We start from the raw sequence: 20,889 nt of genomic DNA on the forward strand, positions 1-20,889 counted from the left end.
GTACAGGAGGCAGCCAATCAATGATTCTCTCTCATCATTGATGTTTCTGTCTCTCTCTCCCTCTCCCTTCCTCTCTGAAATCAATAAAAATATATTAAAAAGAAAAAGGTGTTACCGTTAGCCTGTCATAGTGTGGACCTTGTGACCATTGGGCAGATTCAGGCTAATGTTCTTGCTGATTATCCGGGGGAAGGCTAGGTTTCTGACTGTGTATATATAAAGAGATATGATTTCTAGAGCTAAGATTTAAAGCTAAATTTAATCAACATCATAAAGACCTTCGGTTTCAGGTTTGTCTAGAGCCTATTTAATGCTTGAAATGTTAAAAGATACCACAAGGGTCAGAGCATGAGGAAGCTTAGGTGAAGCCATCAGCCAGGACAGAGGAGGTGGTCGATGCTGGAATGCCTCAGGACCTCAGCTCTCACTCCATAGCACCCTTACCACTTAGGTCTCTACTATGTAATGTGCTAGTTTATTTTTTTTAAAATATATTTTATTGATTTTTTACAGAGAGGAAGGGAGAGAGACAGAGAGCTAGAAACATCGACGAGAGAGAAACATCGATCAGCTGCCTCCTGCACATCTCCCACTGGGGATGTGCCCGCAACCCAGGCACATGCCCTTGACTGGAATCGAACCTGGGACCCCTCAGTCCGCAGGCCGACGCTCCATCCACCGAGCCAAACCGGTTTCGGCATAATGTGCTAGTTTAGATTACATCGTCTGACTCCCACGTCCACCCTGCGCACCAATCATTGAGCTTATTCTACATGTCCCCTTTGCCCCCAATTTAAGTTGTATTTCTACCTTGTCAGAGAATGCCCTTCAATTCGTATCTCCATATTTTAGTCTTAGATTTATAATTAAACCTATTCAATTTTCATTATCTGTTCTTTTGCCAAACTTTTCCAATCATCTCTTAATTAGCTGAAACTTGACCCCTTGTAGAATTGTCAGCAGGAGTTCTTGAATATAAGATTTCTTGAGTTCTGAAAGTTTAAAACTAAAATCCTTGGCTCATACTTTTTACTTGAGTTTTTAAAAAATGTTTCTTCACTCTTACTTTATGTAATACAGTTATGTAGTGTTCATTTCCTTTTTTTATTTTTTTTTAAATATATATTTTTATTGATTTTTTACAGAGAGGAAGGGAGAGAGATAGAGAGTTAGAAACATCGATGAGAGAGAAACATCGATCAGCTGCCTCCTGCACATCTCCCACTGGAGATGTGCCCACAACCCAGGTACATGCCCTTGACCGGAATCGAACCTGGGACCCTTCAGTCCGCAGGCCGACGCTCTATCCACTGAGCCAAACCGGTTTTGGCTCGTTTCCTTTTTTTAAATAATGTTTTATTTTTCAATTACAGTTGATGTACAATATATTAGTTTTAGGTGTACAAACCATATAAATGATTAGACATTTACATAACTTATGAAATGGTCACCCTGATAAATCTAGTACCCATATAACACCATAATACTTTTTAAAAATATTTTTTATTGATTTCAGAGAGGAAGGGAGAAGGAGAGAGATAGAAACATCAATGATGAGAGGGAATCATTGATCGGCTGCCTCCTGCACGCCCTACATTGGGGGTGGAGTCGAAACCCAGGCATGTGCCCTGACCGGGAATCAAACTGTGATCTTCTGGTTAATAGGTCAATGCCACTTCAGGCTGACACCATAATATTTAATAATTATTTAATAATGGCCCCAAAGCCTAAGAGCAGTGAAGCTGGCAATTTGGTACACTGAAGAGAAGCTATAAAGTGTTTATTTTAAGTGAAAAGGTATGTATGTATAGGAAAAAACATAATATTCATGGGGTTTGGTACTATCCACGGTTTCAGTCATCCACTGGGGGTATTAGAAAGTATCCCCATGGATAAGGGGGACTACTGTACATAAAAGCATCTAATGGTGCCTTACGCACAGTAGGTGGCCCTTAACTCTTGCTCTAACTCGTTTCCCTCTCCCTAAACTGTACGTCTGTGCTCTGCTTCCTTTAAGGTAGTAATTGTCTCTCTCTTCACCCTAATATCCCAAGTGCTTAGAATAATGCCCAGCAGAGCATGGTGGACCCAATACATGGAGGAATGAAGTACTTCAATATCATTCTCTGATCACGTCAGTCACTGGAACCTTTCTTCTTAACATCAACAGCACTGACAACCACCACCCAATAAATAGGATTGCATCTCATGATCAAAAGAGCCATTTGGTCCAAACATCCTTCCAGGGTTCGAATCTCCTCCACATCATCTCTCCTGTCTATATGTGGATATGTTCAGGGAACTCACTGACTTTTTTTTTTAAATATATTTTATTGATTTTTTTACAGAGAGGAAGGGAGAGGAATAGAGTTAGGAACATCGATGAGAGAGAAACATCAATCAGCTGCCTCCTGCACACCTCCCACTGGGGATGTGCCCGCAACCAAGGTACATGCCCTTGACCGGAACCGAACCTGGGACCCTTCAGTCCGCAGGCCGACGCTCTATCCACTGAGCCAAACCGGTTAGGCATAGGTTTGTGGTTTTCAATCCTTTCCCTATTCCAGACATATCAGAGGGATACCCTGACCCATGGCTGGCCATGGCAGTGATAGGGATAGGAACATGCCTGCCCTTCCCCCCAAATCATCAGGCTCTTCCTGGGGCCTTTTGTGAGGAAACCCCTGCAGATGGCTCTGCTTTTCCCAGATACTGCCACACAGTAAAGTGAGCTATTGGTGTACAAATGGAGTCTGTGTCTTCTAAGTCGGCATCTTGTGGTCTGATTTGTCAACAGCAGCTGCATCTGGCTCTGGGCGGTCCCAGAGGGAAGGCTGAAGGGCGGCTGCAGGGGCTTCATCCCAGGCACCTCCTAGGAACTGAAGTTCTGCCTTTGCCGTTCTGAGGTGATGCCTCCGGGCTTTTTCAGCTCAAACACACATCTTCCATTATTCAGGATGGCAATAATGATCTTTGAGCTGGCTCTAGCTGCTCACACGATCTCTCTCCATCCTGACAATGACCTGCATCTCCATCACCTCTGTGTCCTTAGCATCTAGCATGATGCCTGGACTATAGCGCTGCTCCAAGTTGTGTGTGATGAACAATCCTCTGAGTCCGGTAGAGGTGACTCCTTTGACTCCTGGCTCTTTGACTCTTGGTCTTAAAATTAAACTTACTTTCTCTGTGTTTATTTTAAATAAATATTAATGTGCAATTAAACTTATACCGTACCTCACAAATACCATTAATATTTATTCTTTATTAAATAGCTTTAAAAAATCCTCCCAAAGGTTGTCACCAGCTAGAAGATAAAGTCCAAACTCTTTAGCCTGAAACTTAAGGCCTTCAGTGACTTAGACCCTGATCACCCCTCCAGACATGTCTCAACAAATGTCTCACCAGATGAGACATTTGGACAAGGCCAAGGTGGATGGTAGTTTAGTTATTGTACCAGACTGTGTGTTAAAACACCAGGTTCAAGTCTGAACTCATATTAAGAAGCCGTGAAACTTGGGGCAAATCACTGAACTTATCGTTTTCTCATTGTAAAACCTGCCCTGCTCATTGCACAGGGTCAAACAAGGCAGTTGAAGGTAATGATCAACAGAGATCATGTATCAGTGCATTTTGTGGGCAATAAAAAAATAAAAAAGCACTGTACAAACCTAAGGGGTAACAATACTGTGTTCCTGCCTCTGCCCTTTGCTTGTGTCATTTCCACACCCTGAAAGCTTTATCCCTTCTTCCTTAGCATTCACTCATTTACTCACGCATACACCCAACAGATATTGATGGATGTCGCAGGAGCCTGGACGCACTGTTTTCTCATTGTAAAACAGAAATAACACTGTGTGCTGGCCCCGATACACAGGCCAGGAAAATCCCATCTGTTCTCCGCCCTCACAGAACATAGGGTCTTGTAGGGGGAAATGGTTACAAACGGAACAATCATCCAGACAAAAGTAAAATTGCAGCTGTGACTTAAAAGCTCAGGAGTGGGTCCATAGGGCCTGCCCTCAGAAGCTATAACAGGGGACCCAGGATTTACGCTGTCTCCAGGGCCAAGTTCAAAGTCTGCTTTCTCCAGGAAACCTTTTCTAACAGCGCCCCAGAGAGCTGCACCCTCACCCTGCCCCCAATTTCAGTTAATTTATCTCCGTAGCTCATGTCATCATACCCAGTCAGGCCTTGCTATTTTGTTTTCTAGTGAGCCTGGTTTTCTGGATTTCACTGTAAGTGCCTTCTGGGCAGGGAATGCCTGGCACGCTCTCTTATATACCACAACACCAAGCAGAAGGCAAACTCAATGTCACATGAGCTCTAAGCTCGTGTGTCAGGGATGTCATTTAATAATGGCCCCAAAGCCCAAGAGGAGGGTCCCCTACCTGAAAGTGAGCTCCACCTCCCCATCCCTTATCTCATGATTGTGCCCCCTGGCCCTGTTCTCCTTCAGAGGAGGAAAAACTCTTCCCTAGAACATCCAGTCGACTTCCTAGTGTGCCATCTTGCTCCAACAAAAATTTGATCATATCTCTCCCCAGCTAACAATCTTCAGTGGCTCCCGAGTCTTCAGGACAAAGCCCAAACTCCTCAGCATGGCACCCACATCCCTTCATGGTCTGACTCCAGACTAGCTCTCCAGCCTCAACTTCCAAAATGCTCCTCACACTCTAAGCCCCAGTCATATCATTCTTTTTCTTTAAAATATTTTTAAAAATATTTTTATTTGGAGGGAAGGTGGGGGAGGGCGGGTGAGTGGGAGGTAATCAACCAAAGACCTTGTATGCATGTATGCATAACCCATGGACGCAGACAGTGGGGGGATGAGAGCATGGGGCTGGGGGGTAGGGAGGGGGCAGCACAGGGCGGGGGGCTGGAGGAGGTTAATGGGGGGAAAGAGGGGACATGTATAATCTTTTCAACAATATTTTAAAAAAGAAAAAAATCAAACCTATTTGATATGCCTAAATAAATATTTTTTTGATTGATTTCAGAGAGGAAGGGAGAAGGGAGAGAGAGAAACATCAATGATGAGACAGAATCATTGATCAGCATGCCCCACACCGGATCAAGCCCATGACCAGGGCATGTGCCTTGACCAGGAATTGAACTATGACCTCCGGGTTCATAGGTCAATCAATGCTCAACCACTGAGCCATGCCGGCTGGGCCAGGCACATCAATCTTGTTGCAGTACCTCAAAAGCACCTTACCCTCAGGCAGCTGGGCTTTCACACCTTCAGCCCAGAACATCCACCCATTTGTCTGCTTCCCCTATAAAAACTCAGCTTAGCTGTCTTTTCCTCCAGGACCCCTTTCCCAGGTTAAAGAGTCCCTCCGAGGCTCCTGCTACATCCCTGTTCCCCACTCTCTTATACACTATTCTGTAACTGTTAGTCTGTGTACTGACCAACTCATGGAATGAACCCAGGGCACGGACTGTTTTATCCCTGATTCCCTAGTTCCTCCCATAGAGCCTAACACGTCGTGAGTGCTCCAAGGCATTGAGTATGTGCAACCTGGCTCGTGTCTTCCTAGGCCCGTTGGAAGAAAGGGTACCTGAGATGTTGGGAGCACAGCAAGGGCCTTGATCCGTGTTTTTCTTTATCACAGTAGTAATGCAGGCTTCTTGGGAAGGGAAATACTTTATTAGGTGTTGACTGTCCCAGACACTTCACTAAGTGTTTTGTGTGCATTGTCTCATTTTATGGATGAGGGTATTCAGGTTCAGAGACTTGCCTCCGGTCACTCACTAGGCAAAGGCAGAGCCAGAACCCAGGGAGGCCCTGGCCAGGTAGCGCAGTTGGTTAGCATGTCATCCCAATACGCCAAGGTTGCAGGCCACATACAAGAAACAACCTCAGTGTTTTTCTCTCTAAGATGAATTATTTTAAAGAATTACAACCAGGGAGCCAGACTCTGAAGCCTGTCCTCTTAACCACTATATTCTGTCCCCAGTAACAACCATGAAGGGATAATGCAGGTATCTATATGAAGAGCAATTTCCATAATGTGCAGAGCTTCACAGGCACATCCCTCAGTCACCCTCTGGGCCCTGCTGTACCCCACTTCCTTAATGCTCCTGTCAGAACGGGTGAGTAGGAAGAGCCAGCAGAGCTAAATGGGAGAGTCCTGCTATTCTAGTGTGATGAGGTGCTCAGAAAGCCAGGAATGTTTACTTTGAAAAAAATAAGAATTTTAGGAAACCAGCTATTAATTGTAGAATATGTAACAACTACCTAGGATGACACAGGATTATGTTTCTACATAGCCCCATAAGGCAGAACTTAGCCAGCTTTCCACTAATGAGAGCTGTCCGAAAGAGAAAGGCTATCTTTTATTATTATTTTTTAATCCTCACCTGAGGATAAGTTTTTATTGATTTTAGAGAGAGGAAGGGAGAGGGAGAGAGAAGAGAAACATCGATTGGTTGCCTCCCATATGTGCCCCAACCGGGGATAAAACCCACAACCTGGGTATGTGCCCTGATCAGGAATCAAACCCTTGACCCTTTGATGTACAGGACAACACTCCAATCAACTGCGCTACACTGGCCAGGCCAGGAAGGCGGACTCTTATGAGGGAGTGGGAAGGACCCAATATGAAAACTTAGAGCCTTAAGAAAGCATTTATATGGAGTCCCAATTTAGGAAACTACATTGCCCTGTGACTGTAAACTCAAAAGGCACCAAAATCACATGTGGTCATATTCAGTTATCAAGTGGTCATTTTTTTTAAAGTTACATATACTCAATTTCTTTCTTTTTAAAAAAATGTTTTTATTGATTTTTTAGAACGAGAGGGAGAGAGATGGAGAGAGAGAAACATCAATGAGAGAGAAACATCATAGATCGGCTGCCTCCTGCTTGTCCCCCACTGGGGATAGAGCCCACAGCCCAGGCATGTGCCCTGACAGGGAGTGGAGCCTGTGACCTTCCAGGGTTGATGTTCAACCACTGAGTCTTTTTTTTCATGGATGGAAAGTTGACTTAGTGGTGGGTGTAAGGTGGAGGCAGCACCGAGACTCTCACGAGTGCAGGGCTCGCCACTTGTCCAGGGGACCACGATTAGGGATGTACTTGACCCCACAGCCATCAGGGATGAGGCGCTTCTTGACCACCAGGTCTTCGAACTCATCGGCATTAAACTTAGTAAAGCCCCACTTCTTGGAGATGTGGATCTTCTGGCGGCCAGGGAACTTGAACTTGGCTCTGCGTAGGGCCTCGATCACGTGCTCCTTGTTCTGCAGCTTGGTGCGGATGGACATGATGACTTGGCCAATGTGGACTCTGGCCACGGTGCCTTGGGGCTTTCCAAAGGCACCCCGCATGCCTGTCTGGAGCCTGTCAGCCCCAGCACAGGACAGCATCTTGTTGATGCGGATGACGTGGAAGGGGTGGAGCCGCACTCGGATGTGAAAGCCATCTTTGCCACAACTTTTCACCATGTACTTGTTGGCACAAATGCGGGCGGCCTCCAGGGCTTCGGAGGAGAGCTGCTCGTATTCGTCTGACACCATGTGGCCACAGAGTGGGAACTCATCCACTTTCGCCTTCTTTCGCCCCAGGTCAAAGATGCGGATCTTGGCATCAGGGACACCTCGGCAGAAGCGAGACTTTGGGTACGGCTTGTTCTTACAATACCGGTAACACCGGGCAGGGCGGCGACCCATGGCGACACCAGGATCTTCAGTGGCACGCTGAAAGGAAAGAGATCAATTTCTTTTTAAAAACATAAGGTTAAATTTTATTATTCAGAAATCATGGATTCTACAAAATCTAAGTGAGGATTCACACTTGAAAAACCCTAAGAGAGAGGGAGTAGGAGCCTCTCTCAGGTCCCTTCTAATTCTGAAATTCTGAGAGGTGCTGGATTCCAGAATTTTGGATTTGGATTTGCATTCTGAGCTTGGTCATGTTCACACTGCCTGCCTACTTCCCCGAAAAGGCTCTCTGCTGAGCAAGAACAGCTCTGTTTACAGTAAAATACAAGGCAGCATCTTACTTAAGCTTTGCACTGCAAGAATGGCAGTGTCCAGAGACCAACCAGCACCTTCTTTCCCTATAATCCCTCTTCCTCGGTTATGTTTCATTAGCCTTCAGTTAACCTCTGGGTATCTGTGAGAAAAGAAAATGCAGGGTTGGGAACTGGAATACCCAGTGTGGGTTCTAGTTCTGCAACGAGGTATCATTGTGAATTCTTTTTTCAAGCACAGTTTTCTTCAAGTCCCCTTCCCTATGTACTTCCCAGGGTCGCACAGCTACAACAGGTGAAACTAACACATGTAAAGTGTACTATTATCTCTGACCTCCTCCACTCACCTGCAGCTGCAGGTAAGGTGGTATGTCTTGGCCCTGCAGAGATGGGTGGAGGTGACAGCTCTCAGGCTGAACAGGTGTCTTTGCCCTCCAAAGCCAAATATAAATGATTTAAGATTATCTGACTTGGAAAATACTTCTGATCTTGCTACTGATATAAAAACCAAAAGTTGGCAATATTTAGCTCTTTTATTTGTTTCCTTGAGTCAGATGGGAACTGTCTCTTCCCATGTTGAGAGTTTCCCAAAGGCAAAGATCACTTCCCTTTTTTGGCCAAGGAACTCTTTGGTGTTGTCTTTTCCGCCCTGGCCGGTTCGGCTCAATGGATAGATCGTCGACCTGCGGACTAAAGGGTCCCAGGTTCGATTCCGGTCAAGAGCACATCCCTGGGTTGAGGGCTTGATCCCCAGTAGGGGGTGTGCAGGAAGCAGCCCATCAGTGATTCTCTCTCATCACTGATGTTTCTCTCTCCCTTTCTCTCTGAAATCACTAAAATATATTTTTAAAAAAAGATGTTACAGTTACTTTCTAATAACTGATGTCCTTGGGTAGATGTACCCACATTGGGGCTTTTGTAGTGATAAAGAAGAAAGAGGGCCTCAGGGCAGACAAATGAAGATTTATATACTGATTTTGCCACTTACTAGCTACGTGACTGTAGTTTAACCAACCAATATGGGCCACATTTCCTCCTCTACGAAAAAAAGGGAACAGAGCCCACATTCTAGGCTTGTTAAAAAGAATTAAATGAGAAGTTTGAAAATCTTTACCACAGAGCCTGGTGGAGGATTGCGGCAGAGAATGAAAGGGACACTGTAGGGTGGAGGGGAAAGAGGCCACAGAGGGGATACAGGCGATGCAAACAATCAAAGAAAACAAAAGAAAGGGACACCGTGTGCGGAAGAGCTCGGTGGCGACCGGCACCTGGAGGTCCTGAAGCAGCAAGGTCTAATCCGGCAGCCAAGTCTCCTGGCTCAGAAGCAGTGCTCCGCACATCACAATCCACCGCCCCACCAGAGGCCGCGCAGAGTCCCGAGTAAGGATGGCGGCCCGGAGCCAACCTGGCTTCTTGCAGGAAAGCCCCTCTAAGACGGCTTGATGCATTCAGGCTCCCGGTGGGTCACACACGCGGGCCTCAGGCCCTCTTACTTACTCGGAAATGGTAACGGTCCTTAACGGCAGTCAATAACGGCTCTCCAATCGCCCGGGCACTAGCAAGGGCAGGCTGAGGTCAAACCTTGGCTTTTGGAGCCTCCACGCCCGAAACCCTAAACTTACGCCGAACTACAATTCCCAGCATGCCACGCGGCGCCGGCCATCAAAGCCCAACGCCCAGTGTTTCCGAGTAGTGGGGGGCCCTGGCCTAGGACGGCTTCCCCTCATAATTTCTGGGTATTGTAGTTCACCTTGTTCCGGTTTCCGGGGAATGAGCCGCGCCCACTTACGTCTCCCTTCGCCACAAAAACTACAAAACCCAGAATATAGCGCCAGTTCCCCTCATCCAATAGAAACCCCCCATGTAGCGAGGCGCGGAGGCCGGCTCTTGGAACTCAAGATGGCGGACGAGAGTGAGACAGCAGTGAAGTCGCCGGCCCCTCCGCGGCCGCAGATGATGGAAGGGAACGGAAACGGCCATGAGCACTGCAGCGACTGCGAGAACGAGGAGGACAACAGCTGCAACCGGGGGTAACGAGATCCTCGGAGTCCAATTCCTGTCCAGTCTCCCACCACCTGGGTTTCTGGGGTGCGGGGAAGTCACCGGGAGCTTTAGTGTAACCCCACCCCCATATTCTTATTGGCTGAGGCATTGAGATTCTGCCCGGTGATTGGTTGCTTTCTTTGTCATTTACCAGGGGTGGGTGCTCAGTATATTAAGGGCCGGAGACATTCAATACTTTTATTATATAAAAGTTCTTCTGTGTGTGCTTCAGGCGCATCCCGGAAAAAGAGCCTGTAGGATGATGGTTTTCGATGGCACAACACAGGTCCACATAACCGTACAGTTCAAAGGGAACGTTACTTATAGAGGTGTTGTGTGAACAACGTGATTAGCAATAACTAATAAAACACTTCGCTGCGCTTCGTCTTCAAGGAGGAAGTTAACCAGGCTATACAAACCATAATTATGTTGTAAAATGTCCCTACCGGAGAATCTGAAAATATAAACTCACCTTATAAACCCTACACAACCACTGTGTAAGAATGTGTTGATGTATAGGGTGTCTGTTGCTCCACATAATTCACAAGTTGCCTGAACAATATATAATTAGGTCCTCCAGCATATTGGTTCTGTTAACTTGGCGAAGTCGCCTCAAGCTTCAAGAAATTGAGTGGTGATGCTTCTTGGGCGGTGCTTGGGAGTGGGTTTAATACTGCATCTCCTGGACGTTAGCGTCTTGCCTACAGGTACCTGTATGTCCCCCGGGCAGGAGAAATGTACCGGGCGTTTGAATGTTGAGTTCTGTTTCCAAATCAGTTTTCACTCTGTAAGCCACACCCCGTCATTCCTCTTCAGGTGGTTGCAGTGGCTGGTGCTGATGCTCACCCTCCCTGTCTATATCTATATCTATATTTATGTGATGTTAATGGAAAGTCATGAAAGACTGTTTTGGATGTGTAACTTCGGCCGAATCTGTGGTCTGCTTTTCATAGCCACCTTGTCATTTGCAGTATTGATGGTATTGCTGGAGGTAAAGGTAGAAGGTTGATGTCTTTGGATAAACTTTTTAAAAAAATTCTGAGAGAATATAGGAATAGTAAAGTGGCTTATAATCCACCTGTGATGAACTCTTAGGTTAAAAGATCTATTTCTCAGCCAGCATTAAAAATGGGAAGAAGGTCGAGGAAAAGGAAGCTTGTCAATTTTGGTTTCATAAGACTATGTTCTTTCGCTATAACTCCCAACAGATCTAATGTAATAAAAACCTTGTTTTGAAGTTTGGGATTCCTAAGAACGGAAGAGCTGAGAAAGAGGAAATAGGAACAGAAAGAAGGGAGAGTGCAGCCCTTCTGAATGGAGATCCCACTCGTAGATGAGAGTTGTTGAATTAGAAAGTCATTTCAGAAGTGAAAGTACAGTTTCTTTGCTCTCTGTGTAGTTGCTTTTATTTTGTTTTGTTTTTTCTACTAAACTGTTGCTCTGACCAGTGTCTATAGCTCATTAATGGTTTTTGTTCCCTGTAATCGATGAATCATTTTGCAAAACTCCCCTGGTTAATTCAAGTATAACAAAGTGGTAACCTTAAAAAACTTTGAATGGGTTTCTTTTATTGGTGGTGGTTTTGTTTACAGTTATAGTCTGGGTGAACAAATTAAGTTTATTAGCATCTTGAACCTAGAGGTCTTTATAAAAAATGAGTTTGGAAGTGGCAGGTGAGAACCAAAGGACCCAGCCTGGTGGACAGGGTCTGGTTTTGGCATTTAGATTCCAAGGTAGACTCAACATTTTCCTGTTAATTGTCAGAGTAAACAGTTTTGGGAAGAAGCCATGTGGCACGGTAGGAAAAGCATACACACTGGAGTCATTCAAACCTGGGGTCAGCCCTGGCCACTGTGGCTCATTTGGTTGAGCCTGGTCCTGTGCACGGAAGGGTCTCAGGTTCGATTCTTGGTTAGGGCACATGCCCCCGTTATGGATTCTGTTCCTGGTGAGAGTGCGTATGGGAGGCAACCAATTGATGTCTCCCCTCCCCCCCCCCTAAAATCAATAAAAACATTTTAAAACAACAACAAAAACCTGGTTCTGACACTTAATAATCTATGACCTTGGGACAGTTACTTAACCTTTAGTTGTAGGGATTAATAAGATAGCATTTGGAATGAAGTCTTCCCCCTCCCTCGTAGTCTTCAAAGCTTCCTTCCAGCTTGCCTGCCCGCCCTTATCACGTACTGTATTTTTTGTAGCTTTTATCATAACATTAGTTAAGCAACATAGGTGTCCAGTCCGTGCCTCACCTGACTCTAAGGTGCCTGAGAACAGGGTTCATATCTTTGAGATGCCTGGCTCTTAGTGTGCCTTCATGAGTATTTGCTGGATGAATGAATGGCAAGTGTTAAAGTTCTTACCCAGTGTTGGTGGAGTTTCATTTCTCCTCACTGAGGGTGAAGATGTCAGGTTTTTCTTACATACACACTTTCTGTCCTCAAATAAGTCCCATTGTAAGCCTTACTACAGATTTTGTGAAATACCTATGGAGATCAATGATCCCCCAGTTTACTGTGGAAGTTTTCCACTGCTTTTTGGCTTCTTGAAAATTTTATTGTCTTTACTTGTATTATTTAAAATGTTTTCAAAAGTGATATAAAAGTTGAAGGGGACTATCTCCCTTTGATGCTAATAATTATAAAGTATAATATGCAGTTAATTCAAACTAACCCTTATTCTCTTAGGTCTTTCTTTCAGGATGGGCTCACAGTGCTTTATAGTAATGAAATGAGCTACATTCATGCGCTGGAATAACAGGAAATTCAGTTGTGCTATTTCCTTATGTTCCCTTGTGTATAAGTTCTTGACCTTTCTTTCTTGTCTTGTATTTCTTCCCTAATTAAACATTTGGTGAGTCTAAATTTCATATGTACATAGGAATGTGTAAGTGCACATGCATACATATACATTGTGTGTGTGTGTATAGATGTATCTGTCTGCAGTTTTCCTGTCAGCTTTTTTTTTTTTTTTTTTTTTTTAATTCACTCAACAGAGAAAAGGAGGGCAGTATTTTTACCCTGGTAACTTGCCTGACGTAAGTTAATTACCCTCAGCAATTGAGAGGAGGGTCAGACTAAGACCATCGTTATGCCACTTACCCAGCAGTTCATGATCCATCTACATATATGGTTTATTTGCTTGTTTGTTTTTCATGAAAGGCTTTCCAAGAAGTATCACTAAAGAATAAACCTTACCAGCTGGCAGATTTTGGAGTACCAAATAGGTAATATTTATCTCGGTGTTTTGGAACAGGAAGGAACTTTTAAACTCTTTGGTTCCTAGGAGTCTTTGGAATTTATTTTGCAATGTCGTCTGTACCATTGAGATGCTGTTAAGCCATAGGTCAAGAACCCTTTAATAAGGGCCTCTTTTCCGTCCTGTTCTCTTACTCCAGGGGACAGGTTAAGATGGGTTTTGAAAAGCTTTCCTTCTTCCTAATTATGCATTATTATCCCATATGAAGAAGCTGAACAGAAAAGAATGGTCTTTATTAAAGGAATTTCATAAGCTATCCTTGCTTTTTTGATTTCTTCAGATTCTCCAAAGAGTTATTCTTTCCGTATTTATTTGGTGGCTTATAGCTGCATCGAGCTCTTGGAAAGAAGAAATCTTTTCGTTTCTTTTTCGTAATCGCCCCCTTCAGCCTTTGGTTTTTCAAAACTAGATCAAAGCAGAAATGAAAAGAGAAGCCTCATCACTGATATCAAATAAGTGTTCTAATTTTATTTCCCAATTAAGTGGCAATTAAAAAGAAACTCATCAAGAGCTGCTTCAAAGAGAAGAGACTGGAAGCAGAAGAAACGAAAAATAAATTAGAGCCTATTTCAGGGAGGCTGCTCGTGGCAAACAAGTTTTGCTGATTTTTCATTGTTTAATGTGCTCACTCCAAAATGTCCCAGCTTTACTAAGTCTGCAGTTAACCTTTCCCTGTGAAGTTTGTAGATTTTAGGACCATAGATTTAGTAACTTGAGGAGGATGCTTCTTTAGCTTTTCCTCTTTAACTGTTTATTTTAAATCTCTACCCTGCTAGCCTCTCTTATAATTTTTCAAGGAGGGTGCTTTTGTAATTGTTGCATTTAGGGCACACACACACAAAGAAACTAAAATTCTTCAGTGGGCTTAGTCCTTCAAACTTTTTTCTGGTGCTGCTGACTTTGAGAGGCAACTGAGGAGGGTTCACTGTTGTTAAGTGTTCAGTAAATGTTACACTTTGTTATTTTTACTATGTGCTGGGCACTTAGACATTGCTAAGCCCTTTGCATGGATTATCTCAGCTCCACTGCAGTTATAACTGGTTTAGCTTACATAATGAGGCTTGGGATTTGCATCTTCACCTCTCCATTTCACACCCCGAAGGACCCATTATGGACTTACGGATTTCTTTTCCCTACTGCATTGACTTCTACATCCTGACTCTCTGAGGCTGTGAGCCCTGTCTTCGGATCCATTCAGTAACCCAGGGAGGGACTTACCCTAACTAGGAAGCCAGTTGGTGATGGAGGTGGCTTAAAGGTGGCCCCTTTAAACTCTCCTTTATGGACCAGAATCTTTTTCAGAGGTCATTCCAGTGTGTGAAATTGCTGCCATTATTGAGTCATTGCTCAGAAAATTACTGAAAATGGTCTCTGAATAGCATTTGGCTTGACCTCGGAGTTGCCAGGTTACAGTCTAGCTCACCACACCAACCCAAAACACACTTTTCCTTTATGACAGGAATTGGCTTGTTCATCCTCACAATTCTGGCTCACTATCCCAGAGAGGGTAGAGGGTGGCAGTAAAAGCAATCTTTCGTAATTCCTTCCCACAACCTGCTATTTTTCACAGGCCTCCTAGGGTACTTCGATGGCGTACTGAGTGTTTTTTCTGTCATACAGGATTCACATCAGTTTCTTATATAAATAACCGATTGGTGGAAATTTGCAGAGTTTGCATTACGTGATCCTGCAGTCACAGCGGTAGAGAGGATAGGCAGTGAGTACTGATTCATACCAGGTGGTTTCTACTTGGGCACTTTTGTAAATGCCACTTTGTTCACCTCTCCTTGAGCCTGCTGAGCACTAATAGGATTGCTGAACATATCATACTCATGAGTAAATTGATCTGCAGAAGGATTTCCTGATATCTAAAGGTGGAATCAAAAGGCTATTAGAAGCTAGGATGTATCTAGTAAGTTTCTCTGGAAATTTTGAATTTTAGCCCAAAGAATTAATTTCCAGTTTTTAGGGGGGGAAACGTGACTGAAAATTGTGAATTTTATTTTCTGGACTCTTCCTGTTGATCTCGTAATTAAAGCTAAACCTGTGGTCTGTGTTTAAGACATTGGAACCATTTGATGTAGTTATAGTGGAGAGTTTTTGTTTTAACCCTTACAGGAATAGGATAGGTTCTAAGGAGAGAGAAGCAACAAATAAGAAAGTTGATCATTTAAAATCTTAACCAGTAGCTCTAATGAACACAGCATGTCCACTGCTTTCATAGAATATTAATATAGCTGTCCTATGGAAACATTACTAAAGATGTTTTCTGACCCTCTTTTAAGCTCTAGCTTTTCAGAGTTGTGCCTGGAAAGCAGCAGTTAAGCATATATTTGTTGAATTTTTAGCTGTGTGCTCAGCACAACTAGAACAGCTGTATAAGATGCGGTCACAACACTTAGGACATTTTTAATTTCATTGGGAAGCCAGGAAGCAGCACATTGTTATATATAAAGTATTAAATTGTTTGGGAGATTGTACTCTTAAATCAGGCATCAAGGGGACATATAGTAGGCAGAGGAGGGAGGCTTTCCATATAAAAACAATGTGATGAAACAGTGTTCTTTTGGCTTTGGAGATTCTCGGGTAAATTCTCACAGGGAACGACTGTAGTGTTGGGGGAAGAATGGGCCAGGTCTTTAGAGATTGGTGGCCTTTCTCGGGACTGATTGGTTAGTTGATGACCAGTTTGCCTCACATCTTGGGTCTTGGTTTCCTCTCTGTAAACAACAAGTCAAGTTAGACAGCCCTGATACTCCTTCCAGCTCTGGTGGGTTAGCTCCCACAGCAACAGCTTTCTGTTCCTCAGCCACGCGCCTCCGAGCGGATTTTGTCGTTCAGTGGGATGGGGAGGAGGTCCAGGTTAAGATGATTACTACTTATCTTGTCTGGAAGTTTGCTGCTCCTGTAGTTTATCTGTCAACTTGCCCTTCCCTCCCACCCACTCACAAACCTGGCACTGCATTCGGTTTCTAGAAGTAAGTACTGAGGTTCATTTTCCATCTCCTCCCCCAGCCCTAACTTTCTGCCACAGCATCCATAGGATTTCTTGTATGTTTGAATTTAGAATATTTTGGCCTCTGGGTCTGTCATTCTGCTGATTCGTCCCATGTTCACTAGGTTGTTCGTTAATGACTGGGTTGATCAACTTTACTTTAGAATGTAAATTTCAAAATGTTTATGTGAACTCCCACAGCCCTTTCCATTGCAGGCGAAGATCACTCCTCTACCTCCTCCCCCTCCCCCCAAAAAGGGCAAATTTCACGAATTCTCTGCTCATTATTTTGGAACCAAATGAACCAAAGTTAGATTTTGATTTTTTTGTATTCCAAGTCTGGTCGATCTCTTTGGAGTATGTTAAGGTGACCAGCAGGCTTAGAGAACTCTGAGAGATGTCTGTGTCAATTTGTAGAATCCCAGCATGCCCTGGGACACCTATCCAGTCCATATGAACCTCAAGTCCCTTTAAACGTGATGCCCAGTTCTTAGAGAAGGGCTAGCCTGGCCTCTGTGGGGTTCTCTGGTTTGGTTATCCCCAAATCCAAATTGAGGTCATTCTTCTGTGAAATGATACTGGCTTCCTAATGTTTCTTGAAGACCTACTTTCAAGGTCTCTGAGCTTGGTTTCTTGTGAATAATTACAGTCACCTTAAAAGCTAACCCTAGTGGGCTCCTTGGAAGTCTCTTCTCTGAGTCTATTTGAGATGTTGGCTGTAAGACCATGGTGAGCTCATAACGTTTTTCATGGATATGGCTCAATACCTGGTAGCTCAGTAAAAATGACTTTTTAAGAAAACTTCGCTTTGTTCTTCAGCGGACTCTGTAGGCTTGATGTACAAGTTGAAACAGGATTGTTGCTCAGTAGCTGCTTGTGCAAAGTCAAGCCAATACAAGGAAATGATTTTAGTTTGGGTCTTGGAGTTTGCCAGCAATAGTATCAATAATGCATAAAACAGAACAAGAGTTCAGCCCAAGGTCCTTCCACAAAAATAGAGTTGTGAGGAGATGGCTTCATAGAAGTGTCTCCACTGGAGAGCAAGAGCAAAGGCAGGAAGGTAGATTTTTAGTGATTTGCACACTGATAAAGGTGTCTGAAGTTGGAGGAAGTAACTTCTCTTTTCCTTACTTGAAGTTGTACTTAGTAATATCCAGTTGGTTACTCTAGAACAGTTATTCACCTTGACCTTTTGATTCTTCTTTCCGTAGAATTATATAAAAAAATTACTCTTAAGGTAATTCATATACAGAGACCAGAGAATTCACTCTATACGCTAAAATGAATAAGGATTTGTAAATTGTATCAATAGTGGGATGATGGTTTGTCCTAATATCAACCAGTTTGTTTTTTCTTTCCTTTTTTTAAAATTTCTTTACTGATTAAGGTATTACATATGTGTCCTTATCCTCCCATTACCCCCTTCAACCAGTTTTTAAACCTTCTAATGCTGCATATAATTCTGAGATTGAAGTGAGACTGTCTCTGGAATAAGAAAAACAGAGTTGTCATAAGCTACAAATGGGCCTCTGTGTGGTAACAAAATTGAGTTATTAAAAGAAAAAAATTATCTTCAGGGCATAAATGACTATGCTTCCTGTTCATTGATATGGCCTTGGGGGTTTTGCTGAGCATCTGGTTTTAAGGAGTTCATCTCATTCCTCCTCTGAATGTTATCAGTCTTTCTTCCATGATATGCTTCTTTATCTCATTAATATAATAGGTAGGAGGGTGCACTTGCTTGTAACTTCATGACCTTACATTTGGAATAAAGTAACCTCCAGCCTTCACTGGATCTTCCTGATTTTCCAGTCTTTGCATCAGGAACCTGATGCGAGAACATGGCCAGACAGGTGGAAGCACAGTTATTCCAGAGCAGGAGGAGGTAAGGGTTGATGAACAGATTGGCTCTGAGTGTCAATGGCCTAGGCCAGCCGTGGGCAAACTACGGCCCGCGGGCCGGATCCGGCCGTTTGAAATGAATTAAAAAAAAAAAAAAAAAAAAAAAGACCGTACCCTTTTATGTAATGATGTTTACTTTGAATTTATATTAGTTCACACAAACACTCCATCCATGCTTTTGTTCCGGCCCTCCGGTCCAGTTTAAGAACCCATTGTGGCCCTTGAGTCAAAAAGTTTGCCCACCCCTGGCCTAGGCCCTAGCTCCTAGGGAAAAGTTGGGCTTGATACCTCCCAGCATAAGAAGCTGCTGTCACTGTAGGCTTTCAGGCATGGGAGGAACACATGGAAAGCCATTTTCACGGCGGTGAGTCCACAGCTGTAAGATTTTAGGATGCAGGAAGGTGAAATCAAGGAGATTTAGTAAAGGCTGGAGGTAACTTTAGTCTGTGTGTAAGGGTGTGAAGTCTGGATTTGAGTGCTCCTACCACGATTGGGAAGAAGACATTCTACAACAGGAAATGGCAGCATGTGTTTACAGATTGCCTTCTCCCTACACAGTATGAAGTTATAATTAATATTCATAGTGATCCCAAGGCATTTAAGACCATGAAGGCTTTCTGAATGATAAAATAAAGCTTAAATGGTATTTACCATAATGTATGGGAAATGTATTTTATACTGTCTTAATTCTTTGAAAGTTGGTTTTCTAGAATATACGGCTAAAACAATATCTGAGCTTAGCTAATTCTACAGATTAAGGTGTTGGGGTCCAGCCCCAGCAGGTCCAGGGGTTCCCATAGGTGTGGACAGAGTCAGCGAAGAAGGAATTACACAGAGGCAGCGTTCAGTTGATCAGCATAGCGAGGTTCCCTTTTTATTGTCCTGTTACATCTGTATTTATACCATTTGATCCTATAAGCATGCCTCTATAATCACATCATGGTATGTTTTCGGTAGTCTTCTACAGTTCCTTGTTTAATTTCTATAAGTTTCTTATCTGACCTTTACCAAAAATCCTATCTCTATCTAGTTCTGTTGATTTTAATCTTTTCTTGGTTAATCTCTGTGTTCCATTATAAGGGCTATTCCAAGAACATTATTCTACTGCTCTACTGATAAGCTACAAGGAAGTGACTGAAGGAGATTATCCTACCCAGTAAAGGTTATGTCCTCCCTGCCTCGCGGCTTGCCTTCCCTGGGACTGCCCTGTGTTGGTGGGTCTCCAGGGGTATTGGCCTTGGTGCTTTCCCTGGTGGGCAGACCTCTGGGGATGTGGGCCCAACAAGTCCCAAATTTATTGCCAACAGTCTTGGTCCAAGTTCTACATAAGTAGTACATGGTATTTCTGTAACACTAGGGGGTTTTACTAATTTATTCTCTTCCTTAGTCCTGTTAATCCCTAACTCCAGGGAAAAAATCCCCACCTGGGGAAACAACCTTTCTCGGAGAGGTGACCATGGTTAAAACACATAGAGCTAAGAAGGGGAGCAAGCATATTAAGAACAGTATGCCATATATGCCAGGTCCCTTGAAACATACGCTGTGCAGATGTTTCTTCCCTGCAGTGACTATGTCAAGCAGCAAGGATGGACCGGCTTCCGGCATTAAGGTTTAGTGTACTCTCAGATTGAACTCCTAATTTTGACTTTTTTGTTTTGTTTTGTTTTCAAATTGTTTTATTACCCACAGAATTGTAAATATTAGTTCAAGAATCTTGATCAGATAATTAATTATGAGAAGTTATAAAATATACAGGAGATAATTATGGTTCATAGATTTTACTTGTCAATTAACAGGGTACATCTGAACTTTAAGAAAGAGCTAAAGTTCCTTGCATATAAAGCTTAGCCTTACTTTGAAGTAGTTAGGGGTGAAGTGTAAGGTCTGTAACTTACTATGAAATAGAGTAAATAAGATGGATAAATGAATGGATAGAGGGATAGATGGACTGACATAATAAAATAAAAATAACAAAGAATCTAGGTTAATTGGAGAATTTAAGTGATGGACATGAATGTTTAATGAGAGAGAATCATTGATCGGCTGCCTCCTGCATGCCCCCAACTGGGAATTGAGCCCGAAACCCGGGCATATGCCCTTGACTGAAATCGAACCTGGGACCCTTCAGTCCGCAGTCCAACGCTCTATCCACTGAGTCAAACTAGCTAGGGCAAGCTTAATGCTTTTGCATACTGTGTGCAGAATGAGGATGAGGCAGGAGAGATCCCCACCTGAAGCGTTTTTCCTATGACCCCCTCTAGGTCTTTAAGACCAAAGAGTGCCAACAATGGCTTGGTTCCACATGTGTTTCCTTGCCAGATGTTTCACTTGCACTGACTAAAAGGCAGAATCCTTGGATGAGCTTCCCTCCGGTGGGAACAGGCCCAGTGCGTCCTCTATTCCAGGGGATCCCCAGAGTGGGTGCCAGCTCCTTTAATAGATTTTCATGTCTAAGGGACCCCATCTCTAAGGGCGAGGAGAGAGACCTACCAGAATGCTTGAAGGGAGAGAACAATCCAGAAAGAAAAGCCAGGTGAAATGTTTGCTGTGAAGAAATCCCAAGTAGGACTTGGAAGTGGGAGCAGGAACCTCAGACAATGAGTTCAGATTCCAGCCTCCTTCCAAAGGACCATCTCTGCCCCCCTCACCTCTACTCATTTCCTAACACAGAACTTTGTTTTCCTTAAATGCCCATTTCCTGTCCTTACCCCC

General features: G+C 43.6%; 2 protein-coding genes across 3 annotated transcripts in view; one reads left to right on the forward strand and one right to left on the reverse strand.

Moving 5' to 3' along the window:
• Positions 1–6,756: 6,756 nt before the first annotated feature.
• Positions 6,757–9,634, reverse strand: LOC132218766 (large ribosomal subunit protein uL16-like). The gene is made up of 2 exons (XM_059670459.1): positions 9,474–9,634; positions 6,757–7,701 (listed from the first exon to the last, which is right to left on the reverse strand). Exon 2 carries the CDS (start codon positions 7,672–7,674, stop codon positions 7,030–7,032), a length of 645 nt encoding a protein of 214 aa, XP_059526442.1. The 5' UTR covers positions 7,675–7,701; positions 9,474–9,634; the 3' UTR covers positions 6,757–7,029.
• Positions 9,635–9,844: 210 nt separating this feature from the next.
• NMT1 (N-myristoyltransferase 1) overlaps positions 9,845–20,889 on the forward strand; it is a 32,463-nt gene continuing 21,418 nt past the window's right edge. For both annotated transcript variants that reach the window (XM_059670456.1, XM_059670457.1), the window contains exon 1: positions 9,845–10,006. In XM_059670456.1, the coding sequence (XP_059526439.1) occupies positions 9,876–10,006 (131 nt within the window). In that variant the 5' untranslated portion in view covers positions 9,845–9,875. The remainder of the gene's footprint in view (positions 10,007–20,889) is intronic.

This window comes from Myotis daubentonii, chromosome 16 (genome assembly GCF_963259705.1).
Source record: "Myotis daubentonii chromosome 16, mMyoDau2.1, whole genome shotgun sequence".
Taxonomy (NCBI): domain Eukaryota; kingdom Metazoa; phylum Chordata; class Mammalia; order Chiroptera; family Vespertilionidae; genus Myotis; species Myotis daubentonii.